General features: G+C 51.8%; 1 protein-coding gene across 1 annotated transcript in view; it reads left to right on the plus strand.

Moving 5' to 3' along the window:
• KDR (kinase insert domain receptor) overlaps positions 1–26,112 on the plus strand; it is a 50,183-nt gene that overhangs the window by 18,726 nt on the left and 5,345 nt on the right. Inside the window, exons 13-27 of the mRNA XM_054163406.1 lie at positions 967–1,311; positions 2,183–2,329; positions 3,225–3,356; positions 6,051–6,157; positions 6,629–6,764; positions 8,519–8,623; positions 10,586–10,699; positions 12,244–12,332; positions 15,792–15,948; positions 17,796–17,896; positions 20,271–20,393; positions 20,543–20,654; positions 21,895–21,994; positions 22,098–22,203; positions 23,154–23,305. Of these exons, the coding sequence (XP_054019381.1) occupies positions 967–1,311; positions 2,183–2,329; positions 3,225–3,356; positions 6,051–6,157; positions 6,629–6,764; positions 8,519–8,623; positions 10,586–10,699; positions 12,244–12,332; positions 15,792–15,948; positions 17,796–17,896; positions 20,271–20,393; positions 20,543–20,654; positions 21,895–21,994; positions 22,098–22,203; positions 23,154–23,305 (2,026 nt within the window). The remainder of the gene's footprint in view (positions 1–966; positions 1,312–2,182; positions 2,330–3,224; positions 3,357–6,050; positions 6,158–6,628; positions 6,765–8,518; positions 8,624–10,585; positions 10,700–12,243; positions 12,333–15,791; positions 15,949–17,795; positions 17,897–20,270; positions 20,394–20,542; positions 20,655–21,894; positions 21,995–22,097; positions 22,204–23,153; positions 23,306–26,112) is intronic.

A 26,112-nucleotide genomic window follows, 5' to 3' on the forward strand; every position in this document is an offset into this window, starting at 1 on the left:
CCCCCCCCTTTTTCTCCCCCCCCTTTTTTCTCCTCTCCCCCTTTTTTCTCACCCCTTTTTTCTCACCCCTCCTTTTCTCCCCCTCTTTTTTCTCCCCCTTTCCCCCTCTTTTTTCTCCCCCCTCTTTTTTCTCCCCCCTTTTTTCTCACCCCCCCTTTTCTCCCCCTCTTTTCTCTCCCCTTTCCCCCTCTTTTCTCTCCCCCTTTCCCCCTCTTTTCTCTCCCCCTTTCCCCCTCTTTTCTCTCCCCCTTTCCCCCTCTTTTCTCTCCCCCTTTCCCCCTCTTTTTTCTCCCCCCCCCTTTTTCTCCCCCCCCTTTTTCTCCCCCCCCTTTTTCTCCCCCCCCTTTTTCTCCCCCCCTTCTTTCTCCCCCCCTTCTTTCTCCCCCCCTTCTTTCTCCCCCCCTTCTTTCTACCCCCCCCCTTTTTCCCCCCCTTCTTTCTCCCCCCCTTCTTTCTCCCCCCCTTCTTTCTCCCCCCCCTTCTTTCTCCCCCCCCTTCTTTCTCCCCCCCCTTCTTTCTCCCCCCCTTCTTTCTCCCCCCCTTCTTTCCCCCCCCCCTCTTTCTCCCCCCATTCTCCCCCCCCCCCTTTTTCCCCCCCCCCCTCTTACCCCCCCCCTTCTTTCTCCCCCCCTTCTTTCTCCCCCCCCTTCTTTCTCCCCCCCCTTCTTTCTCCCCCCCCTTCTTTCTCCCCCCCCTTCTTTCTCCCCCCCCTTCTTTCTCCCCCCCCCTTTTTTCTCACCCCCCCTTCTTTCGCCCCCCCCACTTCTTTCTCCCCCCCCTTCTTTCTCCACCCCTTCTTTCTCCCCCCCCCTTCTTTCTCCCCCCCTTTTTTCTCACCCCACCTTCTTTCTCCCCCCCTCTTTTTTCTCCCCCCCTCTTTTTTCTCCCCCCCCCCTCTTTCCCCCTCCTCCCCCCCCCCCCTTTTTTCTCTCTCTCCCCCCTCTCTTTCCTTATTGAAACTTGCAGGGGGTCTTGAAATCAATCTACAGCCTCGAAGTCAGCTGACAGAGAAGGACAACATGTCCCTGCAGTGCACCGCAGACAAATTCACCTTTGAGAAGCTGTCGTGGTACAAACTGAGCGCCCAGGCCTCCCAGACTCCCTTTGGAGGGCTGCCCATGCCCGTCTGCAAGAACCTCAACGCTCTGCAGAAGCTGAACGCCACAGCCTCCAACACCAACGGGGAAAACGTCACCTTGGAGCTCATCCTGCGCAACATCTCCCTGCAGGACAGTGGGGACTACGTCTGCATTGCTCAGGACAAGAAGGCTAAAACACAGCACTGCCTGGTGAAGCACCTCACTGTGCAAGGTACAGAGCGCTTACTGGTGACCAAAAGGGGCGGGCTGTGTGTGCCATCCTGGCCTGCATCAGGAGCGGTGTGGCCAGCAGGAGCAGGGAGGTCATTGTGCCCTGTGCTCAGCACTGGTTAGGCCACACCTGGAGTCCTCTGTCCAGTTCTGGGCTCCTCAGTTTAGGAAAGATGTTGAATCACAGAATAGCCTGGACTGGAAGGGACCTCCAAATATCATCCAGTCCAACCCTCTCTGCGGTAAGCAGGGGCATCCTCAACTAGATCAGGTTGTGCAGAGGCTGGGCAGGGGCCTCAACTACCTCCCTGGGCAACCTGTTTCAGTGTTCCACTACCCTCATGGTTGAGATGCTGGAAGGTGTCCAGAGAAGGGCAACAAAGCTGGGGAGGGGTCTGCAACACAGCCCTGTGAGGAGAGGCTGAGGGAGCTGGGGTTGCTTAGCCTGCAGAAGAGGAGGCTCAGGGGAGACCTTCTTGCTGTCTCCAATTCCCTGAAGGGAGGTTGTAGCCAGGTGGGGGTTGGTCTCTTCTCCCAGGCAAGCAACACCAGAACAAGAGGACATAGTCTCAAGCTGTGCCAGGGGAGGTTTAGGCTGGAGGTGAGGATGAAGTTCTTCCCAGCAAGAGAGATTGGCCATTGGAATGTGCTGGGCAGGGAGGTGGTGGAGTCCCCAAGCCTGGCTGTGTTTGAAGGTGGTTTGGATGTGGTGCTTGGGGCTATGGTTTAGGGGTGACCCTTGCAGAGTAGGGTTAATAGGTAGACTTGGTGCTCCTGAGGGTCTGTTCCAACCTGAGTGTTTCTGTGATTACTGCAAAAATGGATGTTTTTGTTTAGTGGGCAGTAATTTTGCTGTCTTTTTGGCCCAACAGAGCCCATGGCACCCACTCTGGCAGGAAATCTGGAAAATCAGACAACAAATGTTGGTGAAACCATAGAAGTGTCCTGCACAGCCCATGGCATTCCCCCTCCACACATCATGTGGTTTAAAAACAATGAAACCCTGGTGGAAGACTCAGGTGAGCTATGAGGTTTCATTGCTCCTTTGCTATGCATTTCCTGTGACTTCAGGGCTGCCTTTCTTGGGACTAACTGCAGCTTTGCACCACAAAACAAAATTGCATTCTGAAATTTGGACACAAAATGGCAAAACCTGGGCAGGAAGAATAAACTGCAGCAGGACAGGTTGGGAGGTGGTCTGCTGGAGAGCAGCCCCAAGGAGAAGGACCTGGGAGTGCTGCTGGGCAGCAAGTTGTGCATGGGACAGCAATGTGCCCCTGGTGGCCAAGAAGGACAATGGGATCCTGGGGTGCATTCAGAGGAGTGTGTCCAGCAGAGCCAGGGAGGTTCTCCTCCCCCTCTGCTCTGCCCTGCTGAGACCTCACCTGGAATATTGCATCCAGTTCTGGGCTCCCCAGTTCAGGAGGGACAGGGATCTGCTGGAGAGGGTCCAAGGGAGGGCTACAAGGATGCTGAAGGGACTGCAGCACTGCCTGGGGAGGAGAGGCTGAGAGCCCTGGGGCTGTTCAGAGGGATCTGATCAATGTCTATCAATACCTGAGGTCTGGGGGTCAGGAGGGAGGGGACAGGCTCTGCTCACTTGCACCCTGGGATAGGATAAGGGGCAGTGGATGGAAATTCCAACACAGGAGGTTCCACCTCAACAGGAAGAGGAACTTCTTCCCTGTGAGGGTCACAGAACCTTGGAACATGCTGCCCAGAGAGGTTGTGGAGTCTCCTTCTCTGGAACCTTGCCATCCATGTCTGGATGTGTTCCTGTGTGACCTGCCCTAGGTGATCCTGCTCTGGCAGGGGGGTTGGACTGGGTGATCTCCAGAGGCCACTTCCAACCTCTCCAATCCTGTGAGCCTGTGACAAAGCCAGCAGGACTAAGAGCCATGGTTTGTATTGCAGGGATTGTTTTGAAAGACGGAAACAAAACTCTGACCATCCGCCGCGTGAGGAAAGAAGATGGAGGGCTCTACACCTGCCTGGCCTGCAATGCCCTGGGCTGCACAACAGCAGTGGCTCATTTTTCAGTGGAAGGTTGGTGTCAGCTTCCTTCCAGGCTGTTCATGAAATCTTTGTCACCCCTGAAATCCACAGGGTATCCTCAGGGGAGATCTGAGAATGCACTGGGAGATGTGCTGCGAGTCCTGGCACTTCCCAGCAGGCTCACCCTGGGTAGTCTCAAAGCCACCCTGGCTGTTGGGATGGACTCTTCCCTCCCCACACTGCTTGGGTAGTGCTTTGCAGCAAGAGCTGACCCTGTCTTACTTGTGGTTGCAAAGGAAACTCTTCCAGTCTACATGACATGCAAAACTCTACAGCAGAGCCCAACTAAACGCCCAGGCATCAGGGGCCACCTCTCTTATCTTGGCCACTTACTTTCCATGCTGTGTTCTGGAACTTGCTGAGCTGTGTCATCACTGTAACAGCATCCAAGAAAAAGCAGAGTGAAGGCTTTGTGCAGTCTGTTGTGATTGCTGTGCTGTTTCCAGGTCTGGTGTCCCCAGCAGAAGGAGGACACAGAGCTGCTGAATTGAGCCCACAGGAGGCCACAAAGATGATCCAAGGGCTGGAGCAGCTCTGCTGTGAGGACAGGCTGAGGGAGCTGGGGGTGTTCAGCCTGGAGAAGACTCTGGGGGGACCTCAGAGCTGCCTTCCAGTACCTGAAGGGATTCTGCAGGAAGGCTGCAGAGGGACTTCTCATCAGGGTGTCTGGAGACAGGCCAAGGGGGAATGGTTTGAAGCTGAGGCAGAGCAGGGTTAGAATGGAGCTGAGGAAGAAGTTCTTCAGTAGGAGGGTGCTGAGACTCTGGCACAGGCTGCCCAGGGAGGCTGTGGCTGCCTCCTGCCTGGGGGTGTTTCAGGTCAGGTTGGATGAGGCCTTGAGCAGCTGAGTGTAGTTGAGAGGTGTCCCTGGGCATGGTGGGGAGGTTGGAGGAGCTCTGAGCTCCCTTCCAACCTGAGCCAGTCCAGGATTCTATGAACAGGTAGTGGGTTTAGATTAGGATACTCCAGACATAGCCCAGCTAGCTCTGAAAGAAGCACTTTTGAGCCCTCTCATTGCTCCAGTCCTGTTGTGACACATTGCAATGAAATTCACACTGATAGACAAGAAATCCTTGCCAGAGGTCAGCCTGCAGTCTGAGTAGCTGGAACCATGATGGACTTTCCACCAGGAGCTGCAATGAGAATCCTCAAACTAACAGCTCCTTGCCCTGGGCATGAGCGCATTTGCACAGTGCAGGCACTGAATCCTTTACAAACCTCTGTCTTGCAGGTCAGGGTGATGGTCCCATGTGTTCTGTGATGATGATGAAGGCAGCATCCTGTTATTCTTATAGGTCCCCTTAGGAATTTAAGGTGTTGAGCAGTATTTTCACATGGGGTGAAAATGATCTGCAGCTGACAAGGCAGGTTTCAGCTGCTGCTGGAAACGTGGCTGGGGTATAGCTGCAGAAGTTGGAAACCTGGGTAGGAGATAAAGCTTCACTCCCCAGAAATGCAGTGTGCAGCTGGCTGGGGTCCTGCAATGGAGTGTGTGTGTGGGGGTGGAAAATCTGTGTGCTGCAAGGGATGAACCACAGGAGTGTGGTGTGGGGAATGAGAGCTGAAAAAGAAAGCTGCTCCTGTGTAGGTCACAGACTCCCAGAATGTTAGGGGTTGGAAGGGACCTCCAGAGATCACCCAGTCCAACCCCCTGCCAGAGCAGCATCACCCAGGGCAGGGCACACAGAACACATCCAGGTGGGGTTGGAAAGGCTCCAGAGCAGGAGATTCCACAACCTCTCTGAGCAGCCTGCTCCAGGGCTCTGTCATCCTCACAAGGACAAAGTTTTCCCTTCTGTTCCCCTGGCACCTCCTCTGCTCCAGCTTGCCCCCAATGCCCCTTGTGCTGTGCTTGGACATCCCTGAGCAGAGCCTGGCTCCAGCCCTGCACATCTTTATCCCCAGCACTGAGGGCAGCCCTCAGGCTCCTCTGCTCCAAGCCCCAGCTCCCTCAGCCTGTGCTCACAGGGAGATGTTCCACTGCCTGCAGCAGCTCTGTGCCTCTGGGATGGACTGTCTCAAGCAGTTCCCTGAGGTCCTTCTTGAGCTGAGGGGCCCAGAACTGGACACAACATTCCAGATGTGGCCTCAGCAGGGCCAGGTTCAAGTGGCATCTGCTGGATGCTGTTTTCCTGGCAGGGGAAGGTTGTAAGCAGGGTTTTGTTTTCCTGTGTTCCAGCAGGACCACGTTTGCCATGCCCCAGTTGAAGCATGCAGAGAGACAAGAGAGAGATTGTTCTCAGAGTCATTCTCACAGCTCTTTATTTACTATCTAATGAGGTTGGTTTGTTTTCTGGGGAGACACAGAGAGAGTCTTTCAGTTTGAGCTTTCTAAAGCAATGTTTTCCTTTCCTTCTTGTTGTTGTTTTCATGTCAAATGTGAGATTTTACTATTTTTTTCCCCTTTGATGAAGGTCCAGATACTGTTCTTGGAACAAGACTGAAGCTAAGAAATGGGCTGGGGTGTAAACCAGCACGAAATCTAAGCATCATATTCCAACACAAACCAACCCCCCCACACCCACCCCCAAGCTTTTGGCTTCGTTTTGCTTTCGTTTCCTTCACTCCGTGTTGCACTTTTAAAACGAACCTTCCCAACCAGCGCCTCCATTCTCCGCTCTTAATGAACGAACAGCACCGATGTGCTCCCAACTATCACTCAGAGATTCATTCATTTCTTCCCAGGCGCTGAAGAGAAAACAAACCTGGAGCTCATTATCCTGGTTGGCACGGCGGTGATTGCCATGTTCTTCTGGCTGCTGCTGGTAATCATCCTCCGGACCGTTAAAAGGGTAAACGAAACAACCTCTCCTCCTGTCCTATCGGCCCTGCTCTTGCATGACAAATGAGAGCTGACTCGAGGCCCTTTTGTGTTGTTTCTTTCCATTGTTCTTAAATCAACAGGCAATTCCCCCCCTTTCCCCCCCCCACCTTCCTCCTCACCATGCCACAACATTCTTGCCTGGAACCCAGGGCACAGAAATTTGTTCTTAATTGAGCAGGCCCTTGATAAAAAAAAGACCAAAAAAACCCACCCCAAACCAAACAAGTGTCCCAACTGTTGGTTGGGGTATTTTAATTATTCTTATTAAACAATAATAAAACCCAATGCAAGTAATTAACGATGCTCACACTCGTGGCGCCACGGTGCAGGGAAGTGGTAGCCTGGCCTCTCTGGGGCCCGGGGGGCACGCTGCAGAGTGAGAAAATGGCACTTGGCCTGCAGAAAAACCCGTGCAACTACAGCTCATCCCGTTTTCCAGGCCAATGGAGGGGACATGAAGACTGGCTACCTGTCAATCATCATGGATCCTGATGAAGTCCCCCTAGATGAGCACTGCGAACGGCTCCCCTACGATGCCAGCAAGTGGGAATTTCCCAGGGACCGCCTAAAGCTGGGTAGGTGTGCAGGGCAGAGGTGCTGCTGGCTGGGGAGGTGCTGCAGGGCAGAGGTGCTTCAGGGCAGAGGTGCTACTGGGCAGAGGTGATGCTGGCTAAGGGGTGTGCAGGACAGAGATGCTTCAGGGCAGAGGTGCTACTGGGCAGAGGTGCTGCTGGCTGGGTAGGTGTTGCAGGGCAGAGGTGCTGCTGGCTGGGGGTGTACAGGGCAGAGGTGCTGCTGGCTGGGGGTGTGCAGGGCAGAGGTGCTGCTGGACAGAGGTGCTGCTGGCTGGGGGTGTGCAGGGCAGAGGTGCTGCTGCACAGAGGTGCTGCAGGGCAGAGGTGCTGCTGGCTGGGGGTGTGCAGGGCAGAGGTGCTGCAGGGCAGAGGTGCTGCTGGCTGGGGGTGTGCAGGGCAGAGGTGCTGCTGGACAGAGGTGCTGCAGGGCAGAGGTGCTGCTGGACAGAGGTGCTGCTGGCTGGGGGTGTGCAGGGCAGGGGCCATGTAGAGATGCTGCTGGGAATGCCTGCAGCTGGTGAAGGGCCTGGAGAGTAAATCGTAGGAGGTTTGACTGAAGGAGCTGGGGATGGTTAGTGTGAAACAGAGGAGGCTGAGGGGAGACCTGGCTGTCTACAGCTCCCTGAAAGGAGGTTGTGGAGAGGCTGCTGCTGGTCTCTTCTCACAGGTAATTAGTGACAGAAGAAGAGGGAATGGCCTCAAGCTGTGAGTGGGTAGGTTTGGACTGGACAGCAGGAAACATTTTTCCCAGCAAGAGTGGTCAGGGATTGGAATGTGCTGGGCAGGGAGGTGGTAGAGTCCCCAAGCCTGGATGTGTTTGAAGGTAGTTTGGATGTGGTGCTTGTGGCTATGGTTTAGGAGTGACCCTTGTAGAGTAGGGTTGATGGTGGGACTTGGTGCTCCTGAGGGTCTTTTCCAACCTGAATGTTTCTGGGATTCAATGCAGGAGTCATTCAGAGATGCTGTTGGGTATGTCTGAAGTGCATGAGCCATTCAGTAATGCTGCAGCCAGCCCAGTGCTGAGAGATGGTTCAGGTCCTCATTTGCCATGGATGTGCCTTGGGGCATCATCTCCAGATGTGCCCTGTGGTCCCATGGGATATACTGCCCATGGAGGGCCTGGAGCACATAGCTTGTGAAGATTCTCTGAGGGAGCTGGGAGTGTTCAGGCTGGAGAAGAGGAGGCTGAGGGGAGACCTCATTGCAGCTCCTCTGTAGGGAGGTTGGAGTGAGCAGGGGGCAGCCTCTTCTAGGTGGCAAGATGCAGGACCAGAGGAAGTGGTTCCAAGCTGCCCCAGGGGAGGTTCAGGATGCTAGGAGATTATTCTCAGCCATTGGAAAGTTCTGCCCAGGGCAGTGCTGGAGTCACCATCCCTGGGGGGGTTCAAGCAGAGTGTGGAGCTGGTGCTTAGGGACATGGTTTGGTGTTGAGCCTGCAGTGCTGAGATGAGGGTTGGACTGGATGAGCTTGGAGGTCCCTTCCAACCAGAGGCATTCTGTGAGTCAGTCTCAGTTCCTTGCAGGGTTTATCATGAGGCCAGCAGCCAGGAGTGCTTAAGGTGCTGGTGCTGATGTGCTCTCCTCTCCCTCACTGCACTCTGGAATTCTGCCTTTTAAGTTTCATCCTCTCCCCATTATCCACTTGTTGTGAATTTCTGCTGCACAAGCCCAGTGCAGAGCTGCTGTTTGTCCTGCACCTTTTGCCCACTGTGCCAGGCAGCTAAAGCAGTGTGTGTTCATCTTCTCCCTTGCAGGCAAACCCCTTGGGCGTGGAGCGTTCGGCCAGGTCATAGAGGCAGACGCCTTCGGGATCGACAAAACTGCCACCTGCAAAACAGTGGCAGTCAAAATGCTGAAAGGTAAAGATGCTGACTGAAACTCCACCTGGCATGCACAACACAGGGATGGCATAAGGATAACGCTGCAACCAGGAGAGAGGAAAAAGCCAACTGCCTGTACCGGTGGTGCACACCCCCTCCCGTGCCCTGTGCTGCCCAGAGCCGCTGAGGAAGGATCACTGTTAGAATAGGATAGAAGTAACCAGGTTGGAAAAGACCTCAGAGCTCAGTGAGTCCAACCTACCACCCAGCACCATCTAATCAACTAAACCATGGCACCAAGTGCCTCATCCAGGCTCTTCCTAAACACCTCCAGTGATGGTGACTCCACCAACTCCCTGGGCAGCACATTCCAATGGCCAATCTCTCTTGCTGGGAAGAACTTCCTAACATCCAGCCTAAACCTCCCCTGGCACAGCTTGAGACTGTGTCCTCTTGTTCTGGTGCTGCTTGCCTGGGAGAAGAGACCAACCCCCACCTGGCTACAACCTCCCTTCAGGGAGTTGTAGAGGGCAATAAGGTCTCCCCTGAGCCTCCTCTTCTGCAGGCTAAGCAACCCCAGCTCCCTCAGCCTCTCCTCACAGGGCTGTGCTCCAGACCCCTCCCCAGCTTTGTTGCCCCTCTCTGGACACCTTCCAGCATCTCAACATCTTTCCTAAACTGAAGGGCCCAGAACTGGACACAGGACTCAAGGTGTGGCCTAACCAGTGCTGAGTACAGGGCAGAATGACCTCCCTGCTCCTGCTGGCCACACTGCTCCTGATGCAGGCCAGGATGCCATTGGACACACTGCTGGCTCATGCTCAGCCTACTATGAACCAGTATCCCCAGGTCCCTTTCTGCCTGGCTGCTCTCCAGCCGCTCTGACCCCAGCCTGTAGCACTGCACAGGGTTGGTCTGGCCAATGTGTTGGTGTCTGACACCTCTGAGGGCTGTCTCTGTCTCAGGAGGGAAGGGAGCTTGTTTGTCCTGCTGCTGAAGGAAGCGCTGGGGTCATGCCTGCCTTGGGATCACAGCGTGAGCTCTGTGAGAGTCAGAGCAAAGCTGCCCAAGCCCGCTGACAGGCAGATGAAGGCATCTGATGGGATCAGAGCTTCTGCAAAGCCAGCTGAGCTGGAAGGGGCAGGCAGCTGTGGGAGGCTGTACCAGCATCCCAATGCAGATACTCCTTTCTTGGTGTCATCTGTGCCTCTCTTGACAGTTTTTTCTACTCTCTCTGAAGCTAATGGGCAGCAAAGCATCTGCTTTGTACAGGGCCAAGCAGAGGACATCTGCTCTCCCTTCTTGCCTAGTCACCCTTCCTTGGTTGAAGGTGCCCTGGGGCTTTCCAAGTTACTATTTTAGCAGTGTGCTTCTCTCCATGCGTTTGCTAGATGTAGAGCAAATGCATCTTGCCTGTGTCTGCACTGCACTTTTTAAATGCACTCCTAGTTTTGCTCCATTCCCCCCAGTCCTATCCCTCCCTGACACCCTCAAAAGTCCCTCCCCAGCTTTCTTGTAGCTCCCTTCAGATACAGGAAGGCCACAATGAGGCTTCCTTGGAGCCTTCTCTTCTCTAGACTGAACAACGCCAGCTCTCTCAGTCTGTCCTCACAGCAGAGGAGCTGCAGCCCTCTGATCTCTGGACACACTCCAGCGCATCCAGCAGGTTTCAAGTTATTCTGGCCTGTAAGAGCCAAAAGACAGAGTACAAACTGCTCAAAAGCTCTGTAGGGAGAAAAAAATAAAGCTGTTTGCTAACCTGGAATGGCTGTGTCCCTGTTCTGAGGTACTGCCCTGGAAAAGCTTTAAAGGCAGAGCAGAACCCACCCTGTCAAGCACCTACCTAGCTTCTAACAGTGTCCTGCAGCACAGCTGAGCCAGGCTACCAACCAACAAGGCTTCTCATTAGGTGGACTGGAAAAATAAGAGAAGAGAATACAGAAACAGGGAAAACCTTTCTGCCTATGATGCTCCTGATCCTGTGCTGTTTTTCCTCTGCAGAGGGTGCAACCCATAGTGAGCACAGAGCACTGATGTCAGAGCTGAAGATCCTCATTCACATCGGTCACCACCTTAACGTCGTCAATTTGCTTGGAGCCTGCACCAAGCCAGGAGGTGAGGAGCTGCTCAGTGGGTGGGGAGGTGCTGGTGAAAACCCTGTTTGTGCCACTTCTGCTTGCAGAGGAAACTGAGTTTCAGAATTAAGGGTCGAAAGGAATAGTCAATTTCATCCGAAAAGTAAAATCTGGCCAGAGGGAGCAGGTCCAGAGGTGGAAGAAGGGTTCAGAAGCCCTGACTGCTACATCCAGCTCCATCCCCTAGTTGTGCTACCACTTCATTTGGCTGTGCCTCAGCTCTGCTTTCATAGTGGGCAGCCTATGTCGGACAAATCCTGGGTCTGAGTCCAGCACCTGGTTTAACAAGTTGCTCTTAGCCTTTTCACCAGCTGGAGCGTGACTACAAGTTGTGACTTCCCCTCAGTGGCTCTGGATGGGCTCTGGGTGCCTCTTTGTGTGTGTGTATGTAGGAGGGGAGGTTGCAGTTTGGATGAACCCATTCTGCTCTATAATCAGGGACAGATGTTTTGTTTTACAATCCCAGCCCTGCAAGCTAATTTGGAACAAATTCAGTGTAAAGCAACTCAGTAATAACTCTTCAGGGGAGCTGGCTTGCTGGCTCCCTCTGGGATCAGAATTTCAGTGGTGGAAGTTCCATGGCAGAAGTGCAGTAGCTGAGGGGAAGCATCATACAGAAATAGTTCTTTCCTCAGTTCTTTCCTCAGTAAATAGAGATGGAAGCTAGGATGGGAATCCATCATTGTGGCATGAGCATGAACCACCACATTTGGACTGGACAGTCAGGCATCTAGGCTTGAAGCAGAGTCCTGGGCTAAGTGTTCAGGGCCTGAAGTGCCTGCACAAACTTCATGGATGTTCACCCTGTGAACTTCATTGCAGTGAAGGTCACTCTAGGCTGCATGTTGCATCCTTGCAATGTCAGTGAGCACAGTGCTGCTTTAAGCACATCACTATATGTTCTCCCATGTGGAATTAGGACTTTTAAGTCTGGAGATGAGAAGACTGAGAGGGGGGTTAATAAGTGTCTATCAATATCTGAGGGCTGGGGGTCAGGAGGGAGGAGACAGGCTCTGCTCAGCTGCACCCTGGGATAGGACAAGGAGCAATGGATGGAAACTGCAGCACAGAAGGTTCCACCTCAACATGAGGAGGAACTTCTTCCCTGTGATGGTCACAGAGCACTGGAACAGGCTGCCCAGAGAGGTTGTGGAGTCTCCTTCTGTGGAGCCTTTCCAACCCCATCTGGATGTGTTCCTGTGTGACCTGTACTGGATTCTCTGGTCCTGCTCTGGCAGGGGGGTTGGACTGGATGATCCCCTGAGGTCCCTTACAACCCCTAACATCCTGTGAGCCTGTGCTTCCTTTTCCTTCCTTGCACAGCAGAAAAGGAAGCATTTCCTCCTTGAGTTAGATTTATATGAATGTATTTATTTAATTAATTAATTACTGGCATTAAACCCCAAAATTTCTGGGTAGCAGAAGGTATTTGGAAATGCCTGCATTCCTAGCAGCAAATCCTGCAGTGAGGCCAGGTGGGACCCTGACTGTTCTCCCTAAGGAACTGCTTTGTGCTCTGCACAGGCCCACTCATGGTGATTGTGGAATACTGCAAGTTTGGCAACCTGTCAGCTTACCTCCGGAGCAAGAGGAGTGAGTTTGTGCCCTACAAGGTAAGGAGCCCAGGGGTTGGAACAGGCTCAGGTTTGCTCTTCTGGGTTTTTTCCACACACAGTGTTTCTGTTTCTGGTGCAGGCTGAAGTGCCAGCCCTTGGGGACACTGAAGATCTCACCCTTCTCATGGGAATGAGAGATGGCAAAGACATCAGAGGTCATCTAGTTTCCCCCCCTGGCCCCTGCAGTGGAGCTCTTTTGTTATTGTTAGCTTAAAATGTGCAAAGGAACTGGGCTTCCACTATTTCCCTTGGCAGATTGTTCTCCACTTGGCCCTATCTGCCAGGAAGTTTTCTCTGATTATCAGCCTGAATTTTTTCCTTTCTTAGTTAAGCTCCAGACCACCTTAAATAGCTGCAGTGCCTGTTTAGGGTATCCATCAGATACCCTGGGGATCTTCCAGCACCTGATGATCTTTCTTTCTCCTGTTGCCTTGGTTCATTGCTGACCAGGCTAGACATCTCTTTTTTGCTGTTAGTCATCTTACAGAACTTATGTGTCCCAGGAGTTCACAGTCAGTGTTTCACCTCCCAAGCCCTTAGCAAAGGGGAGCTCCATCACATCACCCACTCTTTGCATCCCAGTTTGAAAGGAGGATGAGGAGGAGGCTGGAGGCTGGAATTTTGCTTAGCCTGGAGAAGAGGAGGCTCAGGGGAGACCTTCTTGCTCTCTACAACTACCTGAAGGGAGTTTGTAGCCAGGTGGGGGTTGGTCTCTTCTCCCAGGCAATCACCACCAGGACAAGAGGACACAGTCTCAAGCTGTGCCAGGGAAGGTTTGGGCTGGATGTTAGGAGGAAATTCTTCCCAGAAAGAGGGGTTGGCCATTGGAATATGCTGCCCAGGGAGGTGGTGGAGTCACCATCACTGGAGGTGTTTAAGAAGAGACTGGATGGGGTGCTTGGTGCCATGGTTTAGTTGATTAGATGGTGTTGGGTGGTAGGTTGGATTTGATGATCTCCAAGGTCTTTTCCAACCTGTTCTGTTCTGTTCTGTTCTGTTCTGTTCTATTCTATTCTATTCTATTCTATTCTATTCTATTCTATTCTATTCTATTCTATTCTATTCTTTTCTCAAACTTGTTTCTAGATGCCCTTGAGAGGGGCTCTGATTTCTGGAGAGGGTTGGGAGGATCCATCCTGTCCAAGGTTCAGACTGCTGTGTGTACCCAGTGCTGAGCATCCTGCTTGGGACCCTTGTTTTATTTTGGTTCCACCCACAGCCTTTGGGCTGTGCTCTGCCATGCTGGCAGAGCTGAGCCTTCCTGCAGTGCCTGTGTTCAGATCAGAACTTCTTCAGACTGCTTCTTGGTTCTCCAGGGGGGTTTATTTTTTTCTGTCCTTGTTTACTATTTTATATTGGCAAAGGCAACTGGCTGCATCCTCTTGTGAGGTAAAAAGGATAAACAAACATCTGAGAGGCCTTGAGAGAAGAGGCACAAAGGTGCTGACCCTTGCTTACATAAGTGATGGGGATGGGAATTGACAAGAGAAAAAGAACAGCCCTGCCAGGGCAGAAAAGTCACCAAGCTGAAGCAGGAGAAAGTGGAAATGTGGTGGAGGAAGCCTGTGTGACTGGCACCCTCCCTAGGGGCGCTCAGTGGCTCAGGAGAAGAAAGGAAGAAATGAGATTTTTGAGGGCTGGTGGAATTTTGGCCAGGGGAGAGGTTAAGCAGAAGGCCCTTTGCAGCAGCAGGAGGTAAAGCTGTAGTGGATGAGAGGGGGGCTGGCAGCATCCACACTTGCCCCCTGGGCAGCTCCAAAGGGGGCATTTATTCCCCAGCACGTGGAGGTGTGCTGGGTGGAAAATTCCTCCCAACATTAAATTTCAGCCCAGCTGGAAGCAGAGGAAGCTGTATTTCCAAGCACAACCACAATCTGCAATGGAATGCCAGGAATAGGGACAAAATAGACAATATTTACAATTGATAAACAACACAAGAACCCCCCTGGCCAAAAACCAGGGGAGCTAACAGCTTCCCCTTCCCTGCCCTCTTCCCTCTACCCCCCTGGACTCAAAGGGACAAGAGGAAGAGCAGAGTATTGTTTGTTAGACTTAGCCAAACAGCCAAGGCCAGCAAAGAGCCAAGCAGAGGCAGCAGCCAGTGAGGAGGCTGAAAAGAGAGGATTTTAGCGAACACATCTAACTTGATGTCTATTATCTGTCCAAAGGGGTTGTTCAGACCCTCTGATCATCTTCCTTTTTACACCCAGTGGTGATTCATTTACATTCTACTGCTTTCTGTTCAAGACCTGTGGAAAACTTTCAAAGCATAGCCTGAAACTACCCCAGGAGGTGGCTGCGGGGATGTGGGAGTAGACTGATGCCATGCTGTGGAGTGGAAGAGTGTGCTTGAGCTTGTGAGCCTGTGTGCTCATGGCTGGGGGCTTGCTGGTGCTGTCACCCTGCAGGCCTGGCATGTCCCTACCAGAACTGCCTCCGATGAGTGCAGCACTGGGCTGCCCTCCCTGCCCTTCAGTGGTGCCCCCACCATAGTGTGTGAGGACCATCAAGAAGCAGTCTGAAGAAGTTCTGCTCTGAACACAGGCACTGCAGGAAGGCTCAGCTCTGCCAGCATGGCAGAGCACAGCCCAAAGGCTGTGGGTGGAAACAAAATAAGACAAGTGTCCCAAGCAGGATGCTCAGCACTGGGTACACACAGCAGTCTGAGCCTTGGACAGGATGGATCCTCCCAACCCTCTCCAGAAATCAGAGCCCCTCTCAGGGGAATCCAGAAACGAGTTTGAAAATCATAGAATCAATAAGGTTGGAAAAGACCTCAGAGATCATCAAATCCAACTTATTACCTAGCACCCAGCACCTCCTGACAATTGAACCATCGCTCCAAGTGCCATATCCAAGGGCACATCTCCAGGGACGGTGACTCCACCACCTCCCTGGGCAGCACATCCCAATGGCCAGTCTCTCTTGCTGGAAAGAACTTTCTCCTCACCTCCGGCCTGAACTTCACCTGGTGCAGCTTGAGACTGTGTCCTCTTGTTCTGGTGATGCTTGCCTGGGAGAAGAGACCAACCCCCTCCTGGCTACAGCCTCCTTTCAGGGAGTTGTAGACAGCAAGAAGGTCTCCCCTGAGCCTTCTCTTCTCCAGGCTAAGCAACCCCAGCTCCCTCAGCCTCTCCTCACAGGGCTGTGCTCCAGACCCCTCCCCAGCCTCATTGCCCTTCTCTGGACATGTTCAAGAGTCTCAGTGTCCTTAAATTGAGTAGCCCAGAACTGGAGACAGGACTCAGGGAGTGGCCTCACCAGTGCTGAGTCCAGCCAGCCAGCCTCCATCCTCCTCCTTTCAAACTGGGATGCAAAGATTGGGTGCTGTGATGGATTCCCCCTTTGCAAAGGGCTTGAAAGGGAGGTGAAACACTGACTATAAACTCCTGGGACACATCAGTTCTGGTAGGCTTTCTGCTTCTGATTTCTCCCACTCTCCCTTCACCTTTCCAGACCAAAAGCACCAGGCTCCGGCAGGGGAAGGAGAACTACGTGGGCGAGGTCTCTGCAGACCTGAAGCGGCGGCTGGACAGCATCACGAGCAGCCAGAGCTCAGCAAGCTCTGGCTTCGTGGAGGAGCGCTCCCTGAGCGATGTGGAAGAGGAGGATGGTAGGATGTGTCTGCTTCTGCCATTGGTGGGGTCTGATGTGATTCTCAAAGCTCTCTTGGGACCCATGTGGTTTCCAAAGCTCCCTCGACACTGTGCGCAGAACCAGCCCCCTCAGCCCAATCCACTGAACGCCTCCAGAGCACAAACTCCCCAGGCAGGGCAGAGAGAGATGTGCCAGGATGCTAAAGGGTCCTTAGAGGGTTCCCTGAGAAGCATGGGATTTGTATGCTGTGAAGACAGCAGAAGTCTGTGGTGTCTCACAGTGCTCAGAAAGCTCTCAGCAGAGAGAGGCAGAGTGGGGAAGGACGAACAGAAAACCATTCCCCTGCTCATCACGGCAGTATGCCTTGGTCAGACGACAGGAAATGGCCTGGAATTGTGACAGGAGAGGTTTAGGTTGGATACTAGGAAAATTTTCTGTCCTGACAGAGTGGTCAGGGGTTGGAACAGGCTGCCCAGGGAGGTGGTAGAGTCACCATCCCTGCAGGTGCTCAAGAAATGTGTGGCCAGGGCACCTGGGAACACGGTGGTGTTGGGTGATGGTTGGACTCCGTGGTCTTAAAGGGCTTTTCCAACCCAAACAGCTCTCTGATTCTGAGATCCTAAGGCTCTAGCTGCGTGTCCTCAATGTTTACCCAGAAGTCAAAGATCATGCAACACCCTCTGCTTCACTGCTTGTTTGCAGAGAGACTGATTTGCCTTCCCACTGTGCAGGTGGTCACTCAGGAACAGGAAACCTGAATTATTCTCTCATTGAAAGCCTCTCCTGGGTATACACACCCTCTGATGTGCTTCCACTGATGCCTTTGCCATGATCTCCTTTGGCAGAGGCAACACAAAGTGCTCAGTGCTACCAATGTCTATCAGGGATCACTGATTTCAGCAAAGGTTGGGATCAGACTGGTCCAGAGGGCGGCCAGAGTTCACAGAGGATCACTCAGGATGTCAAGGGTTGGAAGGGACCCAAAGAGATTATTGAGTCCAACCGCCCTGCCAGAGCAGAACCATAGAATCTAGCTCAGGTCACAGAGGAATGCATTCAGATGGGCTTTGGAAGTCTCCAGAGAAGGAGACTCCACAACCTCTCTGGGCAGCCTGCTCCAGGGCTCTGGCACCCTCACTCTAAAGAAGTTTCTCCTCATGGTGAGCTGAAACTTTCTATGTTCAAGCTGGAACCTGTTGTTCCTTGTCTTATTGCTGTGCACCACTGAAAAGAGCTTGGCCCCCTCCACTTGCTCCCAACCCCTCAGCTATTGATAGACATTGATCAGATCCCTCTCAGCCTTCTCTTCTCCAGGCTAAACAGCTCCAGGGCTCTCAGTCTCTCTTCACAGGGGAGATGCTCAAGTCCTGGCTCTCCCTTGGACTCTCTCCAGCAGGTCTCTGTCTTTCTTGAACTGGGGAGCCCAGAACTGGACACAGGATTGCAGCTGTGGTCAGCAGGGCAGAGCAGAGGGGGAGAGGAACCTCCCCAGCCCTGCTGGCCACACTTGTTGCACACTTTTCTTGAACCTCCTGAGATGACAAGCAAGCCTTTGCTGTCCCAGGAACTTGGGAGCTGAGCTTTGGTTGTTTTTCCTTGGGGTTTGTTTGGCACATCATTCCAGTGACAGGAACTCTGGGGACAAGTGAGGAACTCTGGAGTTTGTAAGCTATCCTCTCAAATTTCATGAAGCTGTGGTGTGCAATGGGTTGTTAGTGCTAACTACCCGGCCAAAAAGAGAGGTGCTTTGCTCTTCCACCTCGACATGGCAGAAAGTTAGGAGGGTTAGGAGGGACTTTCACCTAAGGAGCAGTTATGGGTGACAAAGGGTGACATGTCTTGCTGTCATCTGATTCCTTGCAGCTGGGCCTGAAGACCTTTGCAAGAACCCTTTGACCATGGAGGACCTCATCTGTTACAGCTTCCAGGTGGCCAGAGGGATGGAGTTCCTGGCTTCACGCAAAGTAAGGAAGCCCTCAGGAAGAGTGGCATGGTATTTATTTGACTGGAGGAAAGGCTGCTGGAGGGCTGGAGGGGGAAACCACACCTTCAGCATTTTCTTTTTGCCCTAAGATATAGCCAAGCCATCAAGGCTTGAAAAGGAAACAAGCCATGCACTGATTGACACAAATGTTAAGAGTCAGCTCTGCAAGGCTTATGGGTCACAGAGCCACAGAAGATTGATTAAGCAGTTGGAAGAGGGCAGCTGACTTACAGGGGTGGCTAAAGGAATTAGGGACAAATCCCTGGGTAACTGAATCACAGAAACATTCAGGTTGGAACAGATCCTCAGGATCACCAAGTCCAACCCAGAACCCTACTCTACAAGGCTCACCCCTAAGCCGTGTCCCCAAGCACCACATCCAAACCACTTTGAAATGCATCCAGGCTTGGGGACTCCACCACCTCCCTGGGCAGCACATTCCAATCCCTGACCACTCTTGCTGGGTTTAAAAAATGAAGGTAAACTAAAGGAGTTTGCTCTGAGGAGGCTGCCTGTAACTTGTGCAGTGGGATTGAAAGGGCACTGTGAGAAGACAGAATCTTCATGGGTGACTCCTTGGAGAGCCAGAGGCACCCTGGCAGTCAATAGCATCTCACTCGCCTGCGTTTTGTCCTTCTAGAAGTGCTTTTCTGTGCTGTGATCCTAGATACATGTTTCAAAGGCTGTAAATTCCAGCAAGAGTGGGGAACTGCCTGCAGCTGTATGCAAACAAACAATAATATACTTAGAGATGGGGAAAGGAAATAGAAGTAGGGAGTGCAACTGCTCTAGAGTGAGGCCGGGTGTTCAAGAGCAGACTTCAGAGGCTTTCCTACAAACATGCATTTCTCTGACCTTCATACATCCTGGCTGGTGTTTGCCCAAGTGCCAGGTCCTGCATATGGGGCACAACAACCCCAGGCAATGCTGCAGGCTTGGGGCAGTGTGGCTGGAAAGCTGTCTGGCTGAAAGGGACCTGGGGGTGCTGATGGACAAGCAGCTGATGAGCAGCCAGCAGTTTGCCCAGGTGGCCAAGAAAGCCAAAGGCATCCTGGCTGGGATCAGCAATGCTGTGGCCAGCAGCAGCAGGGAGGGGATTGTCCCCTGGCACTCAGCTATGCTCAGGCCACACCTTGAGAGCTGTGTCCATTTCTGGGCACCTCAACACAAGAGAGATGTGGAGGTGCTGGAGCCAGGGCAGAGGAGGGCAAAGGAAGCTGGGAAGGGCCTGGAGAAGAAGTCTGATGAAAAGCAAGTGAAGGAGCTGGGGATGGTTAGTGTGAAACAGAGGAGGCTGAGGGGAGACCTCCTGGCTGTCTACAGCTCCCTGAAAGGACTTTGTGGAGAGGATGCTGCTGGTCTCTTCTCACAGGTAATTAGTGACAGAAGAAGAGGGAATGGCCTCAAGCAAAATGGTAGGTTTAGACTGGAGAGTAGGAAGAAGTTTTTCCCAGCAAGAGTGGTCAGGGATTGGAATGTGCTGGGCAGGGAGGTGGTGGAGTCCCCAAGCCTGGCTGCGTTTCAAGGTGGTTTGGATGTGGTGCTTGGGGCTATGGTTTAGGGGTGAGCCTTGTAGAGTAGGGGTCATGGTTGGACTTGGTGATCCTGAGGGGCTTTTCCAACCTGAGTATTTCTGTGGTTACTGTGAAGTATGGCTTTCCAGCCTCTGCAGTTGGCTTTCCAGCCTCTGCAGTTGTAGTCCATACTGGAAGCAAATCTGCAGTCACTTTAAAAGTCTGGGGTTTGCTTGTTTGTTTGTTTGTTTTGTGGGGTTTTTTGTTTGTTTGGGTTTTTTGGTTTGGTTTGATTTTTTTACTTCAAGCTACTGAGGCTCGAGCTTAGAAGCCTTTGGGTTGTTGGCTAAGCTGTTCTACGTAGGCAAAGAGATGGACTTTCCTCTCTGCAGTCAAGATTAGTTTGTGGTGGAATCAAATCAGCATCTCACTGTGGTTGTGTTTTTCAGAAAGAGAGTGGGGGGACCCAGATTTGAGTAAATCACCCTTAGTGAATCCAGTGGTAATCAGATCTGAAGCTGCTTTCTGTCAGCTCCCTACGATAATGAATTAGGTAACTTCAAAGGCCCTCTCTGCATGGTGGGTAAACAGATCCGTGTTTGGCCTGGGGAGCACAAGCCCCCCTCGAGCCAAATCAGTTGTGACCATCAAAAAGGCACTTAAAAATAATAATAATAATGACAAGAATAAAATCTCTAACTGCTGCTGCTGCTGAAGTTTCTGTTTCTCAGAAGGTTCTGAGCCTTTGAGGGTTGGACAGCGCAGATGTGAAAGAGATCAGTGCCGCGGGCAGGGCTGCGCCGGCAGCCAGTGTGTGATGTTGTTTACTTCTCTTGGCAGTGCATCCACAGGGACCTGGCTGCTCGTAACATCCTCCTGTCAGACAATAATGTGGTCAAAATCTGTGACTTTGGCTTGGCTAGGGACATCTACAAGGACCCAGACTACGTCAGGAAAGGAGATGTGAGTTTCAGATTCTCTGCCGGAAAGAGATTTAATATTGGAGGGAGGATGAACGTGAAGGGAGGACTCCTTGTTTGTTCCCTTTTAAATGGCTTTGTGGTGGGGACTCAGTGTTTTGCTAAACCTTTTTGTTATGGAAACACTTTCAGGCCAGACTGCCCCTCAAATGGATGGCACCAGAAACCATCTTTGATCGAGTCTACACCATCCAGAGTGATGTGTGGTCCTTCGGAGTTCTGCTGTGGGAGATATTTTCGTTAGGTGAGTTGCTTTCATTTCATGTAAGCTGCTTTCCATCTTCAATTCAAACCATAGTGTCTGAAGAAAACAGTCAAAGTGTTCACAGGATGTTAGGGGTTGGAAGGGACCTCCTGAGATCATCCAGTCCAACCCCCCAGCCTGAGCAGGACCATAGAACCCAGCACAGGTCACACAGGAACACATCCAGATGGGACTGGAAAGGCTCCAGAGAAGGAGACTCCACAACCTCTCTGGGCAGCCTGTTCCAGGACTCTGTGACCCTCACAGTGAAGAAGTTTCTCCTCATGTTGAGGTGGAACCTCCTGTGCTGGAGTTTCCATCCATTGCTCCTTGTCCTATCCCAAGGTGCAGCTGAGCAGAGCCTGTCCCCTCCCTCTTGACCCCCAGCCCTCAGATATTGATAGACATTGATCAGATCCCTCTCAGTCTTCTCCTCTCCAGACTGAACAGCCCCAGGGCTCTCAGCCTCTCCTCCCCAGACAATGCTGCAGTCCCTTCAGCATCCTTGTAGCCCTCCCTTGGACTCTCTCCAGCAGATCCCTGTCCCTCCTGAACTGGGGAGCCCAGAACTGGATGCAATATTCCAGGTGAGGTCTCACTAGGGCAGGGTAGAGGGAGAGGAGAACCTCCCTGGCTCTGCTGGCCACACTCCTCTGAATGCACCCCAGGACCCCATTGTCCTTCTTGGCCCCCAGGGCACATTGCTGTCCCATGCAGAACTTGCTGCCCACCAGCACTCCCAGGTCCTTGTTCTAGGGGCTGCTCTCCAGCTGGCCACCACTCAGCCTGTCCTGCTGCAGTTTATTCTTTCTTCCCAGATGCAGGATTCTGCACTCATCCTTGGTAAACCTCATCAGGTTCCTCTCTGCCCAGCTCTCAGCCTGTCCAGGTCTCACTGAATGGCCACACAGCCATCAGGTGTCTCAGCCAAGCCTCCCATGCCTGCATCTTCTTTAGGATTATGTTTTGCCTCTTGATAATCTCCTGTTTATTTTCTCCATCAAAATAAAAGACTCCAATCTCCTTAAAAATGCAAATATTGGATCATGGATTTGAAATGCTTCTTCATACAGGATCAGTATGTGATGATGTGCCTCATTTACTCATTCCCATCATAGACAGAAACTGTTTGCACAGCTAAATACACTGAATTGCCTTATTAACTCCAATGGTTTGCCTGGAAATGAACCCCAGGGCATATGAATCTCATGCACTGAGGTTCCTGTTGCTCCCATTTTAGGTGCCTCACCCTACCCAGGAGTGAAAATTGATGAAGAGTTTTGCAGGAGGCTGAAGGAAGGCACCAGAATGAGGGCACCAGACTACACAACACCAGAAATGTGAGAAACTCTTCTTCCACCTGCCCTCATTTGCCTGACAATGACAGCAGGTGCTGGAGCACGCAGCAGGTGCTGACTATGTCACTGGGCTTTGTCCTTCCAGGTACCAAACGATGCTGGATTGCTGGCATGGAGATCCCAAGCAGAGACCAACTTTCTCAGAGCTGGTGGAGCACCTGGGCAACTTGCTGCAAGCCAGTGTCCGTCAGGTACATGAAATGTGCTCCCTGCTTGCTCAAGCCACCAGCTGGGGGACAAAACTCTGCAAGGGGCTGCCCAGAGACCTCAGGGAGCCTCCGTCTCTGGAGGCATCCCAAACCTGCCTGGATGCATTCCTGTGTGACCTGCCCTGGGTGATGCTGCTCTGGCAGCGGGGTTGGACTGGGTGATCTGATTCTGAACATGAGCCAGCAGTGTGCCCAGGTGACCAAGAAGGCCAATGGCATCCTGGCCTGCATCAGGAGCAGTGTGGCCATCAGGAACAGGGAATTAATTCTGCCCTGTACTCAGCACTGGTTAGGCCACACCTTGAGTCCTGTGTCTAGTTCTGGGCTCCTCAGTTTAGGAGAGATGTTGAGATGCTGGAAGGTGTCCAGAGAAGGGCAACAAAGATGGGGAGGGGTCTGGAGCACAGCCCTGTGAGGAGAGGCTGAGGGAGCTGGGGTTGCTTAGCCTGCAGAAGAGGAGGCTCAGGGGAGACCTTACTGCTGTCTACAACTCCCTGAAGGGAGGTTGTAGCCAGGTGGGGGTTGGTCTCTTCTCCCAGGCAAGCAGCACCAGAACAAGAGGACACAGTCTCAAGCTGTGCCAGGAGAGGTTTAGGCTGGATGTTAGGAAGAAATTCTTCCCAGCAAGAGAGATTGGCCATTGGAATGTGCTGCCCAGGGAGGTGGTGGAGTCCCCATCACTGGAGGTGTTCAAGAAAGGCTTGGATTTGACACTTGGAGCCATGGTTTAGTTGTTAGGAGGGGTTTGGTATTAGATGATAGGTTGGACTTGATGATCTCTGAAGTCTTTTCCAACCTGGGTGACTCTGTGATTCTATGAAAACCACCAAGTCAGCAGTGCAGGACTGATGCATCCTCTGTGTGTAGCTGGTCCTGTCTGTCTGTCTCTGTGACCTAGTTAATGTTTGCTTTTGTTTCACTGCATTCCACAGGATGGCAAAGACTACGTTGTCCTTCCTCTGTCAGTGTCGCTCAACATGGAAGAGGATTCAGGCCTCTCTCTCCCCACTTCACCTGCTTCCTGTAGGGAGGAAGAGGAAGTCTGTGATCCCAAATTTCATTATGACAACACAGCAGGAATTAGGTATTTTATATGGCTGACATCCTACTGGGGCCCCTGAGCAGGTTTTGTTCATGAAAAGGAAAAGGCTTCAGCTGCCTGGTCCATATTTAACCTACTCCATAGAGATAAGAAGGTGTCTGTAGAATCTGTAGGCAATAGCTAAGGGATTTCCCCTCCCCCCCCCTATTATATTTTCATTAAAAAATCCCCAAAACTTCCACAGTATTTATTTAAATTTAAGTATTTAAGTTGTTATTTAATGTTTAAGAAGCAGAGCAAATACAAAGTGTTCCAAATCCAGTTCCAGGAAGAGACTTTTTCATGAGGGCTTACAGTGATGGGATGGGAGCAGATGGAGTGAAGCTCGAGGAGGGCAGATTTAGACTGGAGATGAGGAAGAGTGAGGGTGGGGGAGACACTGGAACAGGTTTCCCAGGGCATTGTGGCTGCCCCCTCCCTGGAGGTGTTCAAAGCCAGGCTGGATGAGGCCTTGAGCAACCTGGGCCGGTGAAAGGTGTCTCTGCCCATGCCCAGGGAGCTGGAACTGGATGACCTTCAAGGTGCATTCCACCCCAAACCATTCTCAGTTGTGTTCACTCCCTTGTATTTCAGATCCCTACAATATTAATGGTAACAGACCTATTATTAAAAACCTCTGTGCCATTTCCCTTCCTGAAGTGCAATGTTGGTAAATAGGTCATGAATTGATAGCCAAGGGGAATGGGACCTAATTAGTCTTGTCCCTGGTTTATGTCCACTCCTTGCTTCCAGTGGGCTGCTGCGGCATCCACAATGGACCACTAGTGGTAGGTCCTGTAGGATCTTGTGGCAGTAAGGAGTTTGTGCTGAGGCATCTAAGCAGGGCTTATGTTGGACCTTGTGAGGACCTCAGGCACTGGATGTAAGGGTAAAAGTCTTTTCTCAGCCAAATGCTGCCTAAGCTCAAACTCAGCCACATAGATGCTGGGAGCCTTGGGCCACTTGCTGCAATCCCAGAAGGAGGAGATGGATCCAGATGGGTCAGGGCAGAGAGAAACTGTGGCAGGGGACGTTTAGGCTGGATGTTAGGAGAGAATTCTTCACAGAAAGAGTGTTTGCACATTGGAATGGGCTGCCAGGCAGGTGGTGGAGTCACTATCCCTGGAGGTGCTTAAAAACAGACTGGATGAGGCACTTGGTGCCATGGTTTAGTTGAGTAGATGGTGTTGGGTGATAGGTTGGACTTGATGATGTCTGAGGTATTTTCCAACCTGGTTGATTCTGTGAACTCTGTTTCATGTTGGGGTTGGTCTCTTCTCCCAGGCAACCAGCATGAGAACAAGAGGACACAGTCTCAAGCTATGCCGGGGGAGGTTTAGACTGGATGTTAGGAAGAAGTTCTTCATAGAAAGACACATTGGCTATTGGAATGTGCTGCCCAGGGAGGTGGTGGAGTCACCATCACTGGAGGTGTTTAGGAAGAGTCTGGATGAAGCATTTGGTGTCATGGTTCAGTTGATTAGATGGTGTTGGGTGATAGGTTGGACTTGATCTCAAAGGTGTCTTCCAACCTGGTTAATTCTATTCTGTTCTATGTGGTTTCCACCAAGTGGAGCCCTCTCCCTCACTGCTTGAGTTACATCCAACCAAAGACAAAGTTTCTGATTATTTTGGGGGCTGTAGGAGGACATTTTCATGTGGCCCTGGGAAAGAGCAGGTAGACAGGATGCATTTCACTCTTTGGTTGAAGTTATGGTCCTGGAGCTGAGCTCTCAACCTGATGTTTTCAGTAGCGGGGCAGTCCAAACTATAGTATTTCCAAGACAAAAAAAGAACAATTTAACACTGAAAACATCATACTTATTTTCCACTTCTGATATTTCCTGTGTGGCTTTTCCTGGCCCCCCACTTCCTGTTATGAACAGAGGTCAGATCTGTCAACCTTTTAAAGAGACTTTGAATCTCCTCTCACATCTTCCAGTGTGACAGGCTTGTGAAAGGACTTGTGGAAACCATTCTAGGAGAGGCAAAGTGGGGAGCTGAAGACATCCCTTAGAGGCTTTCTTCTGTTCTGGTAGCTGAAAATTATTTAGGAGGCATGGATCTTACTATACAGATGGTGGGAAAGATTGATCTGCTCAGTGATGTCTTTTTCTGCCTTCACAAGGGTGCTAACTGTGAGGAGAGCCTGATCAACTCTATCTCTAAACTGGAGGAGGAAAAGCAAACACAGGCAAAACAGAGGGTGTGAAAGAATATTTGGGTTGCTGAGGTAGATTAAAAGCAGCAGGACCTCCCTACACCTGCTTCATTTGGCTGAGCAAACAGAACCTCCAGTAAATGGCACTGAGAACAGTCAGGGGAGGTAAAGAAGATGTGAGGAGGTGTAAAGACAGTGCTTGTTTTTAGAAAGAGCAGCAAAGGAGTAGCCCTTCAATTACTTGAACCCTAGGAGCAATCAAACAAATGATACTAAATGCCTACGAGAAGATGAAGTAGCTGCAAATGGCCAGCATGGAGTTGTCAGGAGCAAGTCAAGAGAAACCAATCTAAGTTTCATCTTTAGGCAGAGTTGGTGGTGTGATGGATGGCAGGGAAGATCTGTTTGGATTTCCTGCAGGGCCTTTTTGGTCTTTTTTTTTACTGGGACAGTAGATGACAAAATGCAAACACGTGGCAGGAAATACTCTCAGGACACCAGCTGAGGCCTCACCGCCACCAGGCAGGAGTCACACTCTGCATGTGGCCTCTCTCTCTGCCTCCATACTGTTCCAGGTCCAGTTTGCACAATAGCTTGGCTTAACCAGGAGGATCTCATTCATTGCAGGCCATGTAGGCTCTCTTGTTGA

The sequence above is a fragment of the Dryobates pubescens genome, chromosome 1, assembly GCF_014839835.1.
Source record: "Dryobates pubescens isolate bDryPub1 chromosome 1, bDryPub1.pri, whole genome shotgun sequence".
NCBI lineage: Eukaryota > Metazoa > Chordata > Aves > Piciformes > Picidae > Dryobates > Dryobates pubescens.